The sequence below is a fragment of the Procambarus clarkii genome, chromosome 78 (assembly GCF_040958095.1).
Source record: "Procambarus clarkii isolate CNS0578487 chromosome 78, FALCON_Pclarkii_2.0, whole genome shotgun sequence".
Taxonomy (NCBI): Eukaryota; Metazoa; Arthropoda; class Malacostraca; order Decapoda; family Cambaridae; genus Procambarus; species Procambarus clarkii.
This window is the reverse complement of record NC_091227.1, coordinates 19,988,288-19,997,685: the sequence shown is the minus strand read 5'-3', so window position 1 is coordinate 19,997,685 and position 9,398 is coordinate 19,988,288. Positions and strand designations below refer to the sequence as shown.

At 38.2% G+C, this 9,398-nt stretch overlaps 1 protein-coding gene across 1 annotated transcript; it reads left to right on the top strand.

Annotated features, from left to right (window-relative positions):
• The first annotated feature begins 273 nt into the window (after positions 1–273).
• On the top strand, positions 274–7,499 carry LOC123746048 (tetraspanin-9). The gene is made up of 6 exons (XM_045727224.2): positions 274–425; positions 1,677–1,868; positions 3,948–4,130; positions 4,974–5,129; positions 5,294–5,389; positions 6,666–7,499. Exons 1-6 carry the CDS (start codon positions 378–380, stop codon positions 6,795–6,797), a joined length of 807 nt encoding a protein of 268 aa, XP_045583180.1. The 5' UTR covers positions 274–377; the 3' UTR covers positions 6,798–7,499.
• Positions 7,500–9,398: the final 1,899 nt, after the last annotated feature.

Here is a 9,398-nt window from a genome sequence, read left to right as displayed (position 1 = left end):
TGGTGACAGGAGTGGAGGGTGGTGACAGGAGTGGCGGCAGGTGACAGGAGTGGCGGCGGGTGACAGGAGTGGAGGGTGCTGACAGGAGTGGAGGGAGGTGACAAGAGTGGTGGGTGGTGACAGGAGTGGAGGGTGGTGACAGGAGTGGTGGGTGGTGACAGGAGTGGAGGGTGGTGACAGGAGTGGCGGCGGGTGACAGGAGTGGCGGCAGGTGACAGGAGTGGCGGCGGGTGACAGGAGTGGTGGGTGGTGACAGGAGTGGAGGGTGGTGACAGGAGTGGAGGGTGGTGACAGGAGTGGCGGCGGGTAATAGGGGTGGAGGGAGGTGACAGGAGTGGCGGCGGGTGACAGGAGCGGCGCCAGATCAGCTGACCAACATGGCCGTGGCCAAGTACATAGCTCTGGCCGCCTTCTTCATCCTGGTGGTGAGTGTCCGTGTCGGTGCCTGCCACCGCCCGCCCCCTGTGTCCTGCTGTGTCCTGGTGTATCCTGGTGGCTGGTCACCTTATTATATCACTCTGGCACTGGCCTAGTGGCATCCCGAGACCTTGGCATGGCCCCCCAGGAGGGTAGTCTGAGGCTGCAGCATCACTCGAGATGAGTCATCTCGGGGGCACAGCATCTCACCATAGTTATTGGAAATATTTACCTTGATTGGCTACAGCCAGAGGCATCTTCATCATTTGGCTGTAATAAAGATACAGTACTGTATATCTAGTTATCTCAACAGGATAGCCCTGATATGCCTTTCTCCTTCCTGGAAGCTCCCAATCAGTAGTTAGCCACAGCAGAAAGTTTCTCCAAGAGGCTGTATCATGACACAAACCTTTCACTTTTTCAAGTTCTGTCTTTTCCCTTCCCCCTCCCCCCTTTTTTTCCATACAGTTCCTGTACATTGTTCCACTCTTTCCCGCCAAGATACTGATCATCTAAGGGGAGCCGGTCGGCCGAGAGGACAGCACGCTGGACTTGTGATCCTGTGGTTCCGGGTTCGATCCCGGGCGCCGGCGAGAAACAATGGGCAGAGTTTCTTTCACCCTATGCGCCCCTGTTACCTAGCAGTAAAATAGGTACCTGGGTGTTAGTCAGCTGTCACGGGCTGCTTCCTGGGAGTGGAGGCCTGGTCGAGGACCGGGCCGCGGGGACAGTAAAAAGCCCCGAAATCATCTCGAGATAACCTCAAGATAGATCTACCTCTACCATATGATCACCTATCTTAATATCTTGATATAATAGAAGACACCTTTGACAAGTGCCAGCTTACTGTTTCTATTGAGGCCACTAGAGATGGTGGTCCTCGGGTTAATTCACGTAACTACTGTATCTGGTTATTAATGTTTCTACAAAATACAGGAGATGTATGTAATACAGTATAAATTTGCAGTACTGTATAAGCCATTATTTACATAGGCCTAGTTATTATCTTCGTACATGCTTGAAAGGCATTTGTAGTCATGCTTTGTAGATTCAGTTAACTTATTCAAATAGTCAGAAGCTTTTATTTACATTTGTATTATTGCAAATATATGTAAAGTATTGTACAGTATTTTATTGTTATATACAGTATATGGCTATAGTCGAGCAGATATCCATAGTACAGCAAACTGTTTATACAGTATTACATCATTGGAATATACTATTAAATTACTGAGCAGTACATTGTGTTATTTTTGCAGGGCACTGGTATAGCTGTGAGCTATACTGGTGCAAGTCTCCTTACATCATATGTAGCTTATCTCTCACCATGGATACCGACTTGGCTTTGGGTGGCGGTCGGTGCGATTATGGTGCTAGGAGTTGGAATCACAGCCACCAGCACTGTTGGAGCTATTGCGACACTAGCTCCTAATCCCAAGGCCTTCAAAATTGTGAGTGAACATGATTTGGTACAGAAATTTTATAGCACTCTAAAAGGCAACTTTATAAAATATAATGTAGATCACAAACTGTAATATTGTAACAGACATGTCTGTAATTAGAGTACTGTATTGTGAGTTTAGTGTAAATATCTGTGTAGACACCAGTGTTTTGTGATGTTTAATATATAGTCATCTACAAACACCTAGTGAATAATCTGCAAGTTAGTTTTGAACAAACAAGTCTTGCCTTCTCAGGCACTCAATAAACAAGAATTTGTGAGAAATATTTATTTTTGAAATATAAGAATCTGAGACTGACATTATACAGTAAAGCATTGAAAATATACACTTTAAAAGTTCATAAATTCCCAAAATTTCCAACAGTTTAAAAAACTTGAAATACTACTTTTTAACTTTTTAACTGAAATATACTAAAATTTCCAAAATACTAAACAGCAATGTCAATTTATCTGCATTTGGTGACATACAGTACTGTAATTATCATCTTCCTCTTCCTTCATACAGCATTTTGTGTTTTTATTTATTATACTATACAGGTGCTGTTAATTATTGGTGTGTCAGAGATTTGTGGATTTTTAATGCATATTTTGTCATATGTTTACAGTATTTAATTGTCAAAGAGTATATGTTTTAAGTAGGTTAGGTACACACCACTTAATAGGGAATTAAATAGAGTTGGCTACTGCCATTTAATATGAAATTAATATGGCAAATATATATTACAGTAGTGTCACCATTGTGGGTCTGCGTGATTTCGTTAATAAGAGCAAAACCACTTCAAACTCATAATGTAAAACAATGGAATTTAGTTTTAGCATTGCTCAATGGTTTTCTCATGACTTCAGCCCCTTTCCTTAGGGTTGCAAGTACAGTATCTACTAAAACTTAAAAATGCAATTAGAACAGTCCAAGATTATCTGATTGCAATACCGTATAGAATTTTCACCCTCTTGCAGCCCATCCCCTATTTCTGAAAGATAGTGCCATAACTTCCCTAATGGTGTGAATGAAAACCATGTTAAGCTCAAAATGAATACCAACCATAAAACTTGGTTTTAATTATGCTTAATGACTTTCACACAGCCTCAACTTCTCTTTAGCATTGTGAGAGTTTACTAAAATCATTTAAAGCATAGTAAGAGAATATTACTGAGTCTTATATAATATAATATGTTTTATATAATATGTATAATATAATTATATTATATATAATGTCTTACATATTACTTTTTTCATATAATGGATGTCCACAAGCTTGGTTAAGAAGCTTGATTCATATACAGTAATGCCAAATGGTTGGCAATGGATGCCCTCCAAGAGAACTTTATTACAGTCTATTCCCTCATCCTTGGTCTCTCCCAGGGTTCAGTGGAGATGCCACATATGTTACCTTGTGTAGATATAGGACCATATTGCCTTTAAGTATTATTTGAATTGAAGTCTCACAAAATTTAATAAAAAAAATTGTGAGCTAGAGTCTTTTGGTAATTGGTAAGGCAATGGATCTGTTTTGTGAAAGGTTTGTATGACTGATTTCTACGTGGAGAGTACTGTACCTAAGTTAGTTATTTATATGTACAGTACAGTATTCAAATTATTGGTTTTGAATGAGTTAAATTTTTCCCTGTAAGGTAGCAAAACCAAATGTAATATGGACCAACACACACAGTGCTGGGGGAACAATTATCTAATTAATTTAGGAGTGGAGTGTAACCCATTAAAAGCATATTACAGTAGTATAGTTTATAGAGAAAAATTGGTGAAGTTAGGTCATGTTAACTTACCACACCCAGATACAATATCTAAAAATATAAAGTATAAAAGTTCCAGCATTCAGTGCTATTCTGTAATGTTGGCTTTTATTTATTAGCAAGTTTATCATTCCTATTTGTCAGTTACTTTAACCATAATGTCATCTGTTTGTTGTAGCCTGATGTGCTGTACAACAGTACACTTGAATGCAAAATGTTTATTGTTATCAAAGATTAGAGGTGTACTCTTGACTGCTTATGTTAAATAAGTAACTCAGGAAATTATTAAACATAAGTTATTTGAATTGTTCAATAGTGCCTGTCTCTGCTCCTGTTGATGGTGGTGACAGAAATTGTAAGCACAGGCATAGTTTACCAGAAGCAGCATGTACTGGCCAAGGCACTGGGTGACTACATGGGTGAAGCCATGGAGAAAACACAAGTGGACTATGGGGTCAATATTTCTGATACTCAGCTGTGGGATGAAATCCAGATGGAGGTAAGATATATCATTTGCAGAGAATTTCTATATTTGTCTTCATCAGGGCAAGTTAAGAAATAGTATCATACAGTATTTATAATATTTTATACTGTATAAAAATTCATAATACTGTACTGTACTCTCGCCCAAGTGATTGGGCTGGACGGTAGAGCGACGGTCTCACTTCATGCAGGTCGGAGTTCAATCCCTGATTGTCCAAGTGGTTGGGCGCCATTCCTTCACCCCTCTCCCATCCCAAATCCTTATCCTGATCCCTTCCAAGTGCTATTTGCAGTAGTTGTAATTGCTTGGCACTTTCTCTTGATAGTTCCCTTTACTTTTATATTGTATTTAAACTGGCACAAAAATGTTTTCTATTTGTTATAAGCCTTCCAAAAAATCCAGATCCCTCCCAAATTTGGATCTGGTCAAGAATGATATAGAATCCAAATTATGGAGGTACACTATCACTGTACTGTATTCTCTCCTAGGATTTGAGGGATGATTATGTATAAAATCTACATAAAATATTTAATTAATTACAATTCTCTTTGCTCTTAATTTGTAAGACACAACCAACAAATGTGTGACAAAATTTAAGAGCAATTGGCGATTTATTTATTTATTTTTTTTTTTTAAAGGGGGTTAAACATAATGATTTGTCAAGGGGCATGTTGTTTTTGCTCTGATTATGATTTTGAAAACAGTAATGCAATATTATGATTGTGTACTGTACTCTAAAACAATTTTATCAGTGTCTGACACTTTAATGTTGGCATTAAAACAGTTTATGGAAAATTTTGTGGATTAGATAGTTCAAAAAGGTTTGTGTAGTTTAATAAAATTATAATAAACTTTCAGATGAACTGCTGTGGGACCATTAGCTACAAAGATTGGTTTGCCACAGCTTTTGGCAAGGGCACAGATGTTCCTGACTCCTGTTGTCTGGAGGTTGTACCTGACTGTGGGAAGGACATTGCACATATAATTGATGCTGAGGATGTAGTAATAACCGAGGCGAGTCATATAGGATGACGGCAGTAGCATTTGGTAGTGTATATTATTTGCTACATTACCAATTGAGCTTCAGTATGTGTTAAAACCTGTATAAGCTTTTTTTTTTTTACTGTGGTATATTTGCTAAGTGAAATATGATTTTTTTATAGTAATCTTTCCACCAGGGATGCTTCCCCACAGTGCTACACAACATTGGTATTGACTACCATACGCTGAGCCGGGAAGTGTGGTTACCTGTGTGTGCCATGCATGTTGCTCTTGTAAGTACAGTACTGCTACATTGATGTATTTATGTGAAGCTTGGTAGACTCTAGAGTACTGATTATAAAACTTGGCATAGTGGGATATAATAGTTTGAGGCTTTTAATGTAAGTGTGAGGGACATAATATTTTCAAGAGCTAACCCCCCACCTCAGTAGCTCCTTGTGTTGAAGCAATTTCCTGAAGCCGAACTTCAGGAAATTGCTGAAATTATCTTGTGCCGGTAAATAGCACAAGAGAATGTGTGGAATGAGTGTACTTTAGCATGTTAATGGATTTAAATAGAGAGGCTGTGTTATTTGAAGACAGAATTTGTTGTGTGCGCGCTCCTATCAATTCTCGGGCTTGATGGCCAGCACTTACTGGAGTATCTCCCCAACTGTTCTTGAAATGAGTGTTTGCTTATCAATACAGTACTTAAAATGTTAATATTCTTTTAGCTGTTTGTGAACCTACTTACTTTACATTTTATATTCTTGTAAAACCACTTAACACATAAATTTGTGCATTGTGCATAAATTGATATATATTGTGGTAGAAATAAAACGTTTACTTAATGTTGAAAGCAGCAAAAATTATGTATGGAACCATCAACTTGTCTTGTGTTAGTGGACTGTGTTGGTATAGCAGTTGAGGCCTTGCAAATTCTGCCCACTCGGGAGATGCGACTTTTCAATCATTCTGGGGCCCTTGTGAATCAGAGTAATAATGAAGCGATTTTGAGTTATTTTAGATCGGTTAATGCACTAAGGGGGTCATTATCCAACATATAGTAGCTAAAATGGGGGGTAGAAATAGCCTAAGCTACTCTATCTCTTTGAGATGTATTTCTTGCTTATCTCAATAAACATACTTGAACTTGAAGTAGCTAAAATTAGCAAGCAATGCTAAGTGAGAACCAGATCACGTGTTAAAAAAAATTGTACATTAGGTATGCTCACAAAAATGTTTCACAAATTGACAGGTTAGGTCATAATATCCAGTTCTTTTTAATTGAGAAATAATAACTTGACAGAAAATCATTTAACTACTTAAAGTAAAAATCTGATTACAGGTTTTTGACATTTAATACTGTAGATAAGATAAATGAAGGTAATGTCCTTTTACAGTGTCTCAGATACAGGTAATTCACCAGAAAAATTTAATGTTGTACTGTACCAACATTCATAGTTCACTGATGAAGTTATCTAAGTGCTACATTAAATCCCTTATATTTGGAGTAGTGTTTGGAAGATTTGAATTAATTAGCCTATATATATTTTTCCTGTTGTACAGATGGTTCTCCTGGTTGCCACAAGCATGTTCCTGCAGGAGGGCTACACAGCCAGCAACCTTAATATCTACTCTGTGTCTGCTGTCATCCCAGCTGCCGCTCACAAATACCACGCTCTCGACAACAATTGTTAGAAAATCAAATGTGCCTTTTCTTTTGCAAGGACCCATATAGGCCTATGCAATCCTACATAGTGACTTGATCATAATTCATTCTTATTGTAAAGGAAGGTATCTATTTTTGCAGATTAGAACATAATTATGGATACTACAGCAGGCTTGCTTACCACTTCATATCTATGTGAGGTAGGTCCTATTTATATCCAATGAAACTCATTCATATATTGTATATTAGTGTTGTATTCACATACTTTTTAAGATATTTTGGATGTACAACTGTTGTTCACTGTTCAAATTTTCCTTTTTAATTTGTATAGGATGTACCATTTCAAGCTTTAAATAAGTACTTATATATTTTGGAATGCTATATTTATATATATTATTTTGTTTTCTGATGAATGTTTTTCAGTGGAATATTAAAATAAAATTTACACATGAATGCACGTGTGTGTGTGTTTATATATTCACGATGCTAAATACACATGTGATAATAGTCTAACTTGAATTCAGACAAACATGGGGTTGTAGTGTAGTGGGTAGGATATTGTTGCTTAAAGTTAGGGGAAATATATACTGTATATGCTTCTCTTATATATTTTCATATTGGAGTGTGTGACAGTTTAATTTTTATAATGTTAACTTGTTTTCATGTGAAAATTACATAAAAAAAAAAATTACTTGCTTGTACAGTAAATAATTAAAGGTTCAATACATTGATATCTTGTTATTTATCAACATTCATTTGCTCAACATGTGTTTCTTTGGATGAACTTTAACCATTGGGTCAAGCTTGTCCTTTGAATTAACTCTCAAGTGTGGTCATCCAACTCAATAGCATATAAATAATATTAAGTGTTTCAGATATCGGACAGGATTGACATTGTTCAAAGAATATGAAGGTTGAATTCATATACAGTAAGCATGAATTGGAAATTGCATTAATACTCACGAACTGGGAGCTAGGACCAGATTGCCACTTTCTACAAGGCGAGGTGATTCTGAGGATCGGATTTAAAATGACTTTTCAAGGAATTAATGAGCTATGAGGCAAACAGTACAAGTAATTACTGCCGCAGGTGAACAACCCTAATCACGACGACACCAGATGGCAGCCTAGGTCATCCTAGGTGTCAACCGCTTGATCAGTTCATTCACTTGCCTGAGGTTTGTGTGGCGCTGATCCATTTTAAGGTAAGTGGTATTGGCTATTATTAGAACAGGTGTTTAGTAAGGACAATTGCTCTCATTCCATTTATGCTTCATAATTGTTTAATATCACCTGCAATGCTTGCTAAGTAAAAAACTTAACAAGGCAAAAGCCACTGTGCCAGCAGGGTGAACTCATTAAACATCCATAAGAAATGGAAGAATATAATAAGAATTATAAGGTTGGACAAGGGCATCAAGAGGATGGCCACTTTTACAGGGGCGTTGGTGGCTGAGTGGACAGCACGCTGGATACGTAGTCCTGTGGTCCGCGGTTCGATTCCCGGCGCCAGCGGAAACAAAAATGGGTAGTTTCTTTCACCCTGATGCCTTTATTACCTAGCAGTATAAATAGGTACCTAGGAGTTAGACAGTTGTTGCGGGCTGCTTCCTGGGTGTGTGGGAAAAAAAAGTTAGTAGTAGGTAGTAACAGTTGATTAACAGTTGAGAGGCGGGGCGAAAGAGCAGATTTCAACTCCCGCAAGCACAACTAGGTGAATACTTTCCCTTCTTCAACAGGAAAGAGATTGATCCAAATGATGGTAAACTGCTATCGTCATTGGCAGTGCAAGGACCCCCTCTACTCTCACCCCAGCCTGGATGCACATATCCATCCACACAGGACAATAACAGGACAGGATAGGCAGACCAGTAAAATGGTACAAAAAGGCAAACCAACAAAATCACTTGAGAGAGGGGAAGTAAAGAATAAGGACAGGGGGAACATGTTCCTGAAAATTGCATACACCAACATAGATGGAGTGAGATCAAAGGTACTGAAGTGATGTAATACAGCTGCAGACACTAGACATTGTTGCACTCATGTAGACAAAACTTGAAGATGATATTTTAAATGAGGTCATATTCCCAAGGGGCTACTCAGTTTGGAGACGGGACAGAAAAATTAGTTACGGCAATGGTGTTGCTGTGCTGGTGAAAGAACACCTAAAGGTAAATGAAATAATGATTGCCAATCCACGAGAAGTTGACATAATAGCACTAGAGATCTGCAATCAGGATGATAAACTAACGATCATAAATGCATATAGTCCACCGCCATGCAACACATGGTCAAAGGAGGAGCTGGATAATAAACGAGAGAAGCTTATTACAATATGCCAAAACTAGAATATAGAAGAAAAAGAGGCGATATGATCACTACGTACAAAATAGTAACAAGAAATTATTAAATTGATAGGGAAGAATTCCCGAGACCCGAAACTTCAAGAACAAAGAGATCGTAGATTTAAACTAACGAAACAAAGCTGCAGGAGAAATATAAGAAAATTCACTTTTGTAAACAGTGGTAGACGGTTGGAACAAGTTAGGTGAGAAGGTGGTGGAGGCCAAAACCGTCAGTAATTTCGAAGTGTTATATGACAGAGTGCTGGGAAGACGGGACACCACGAG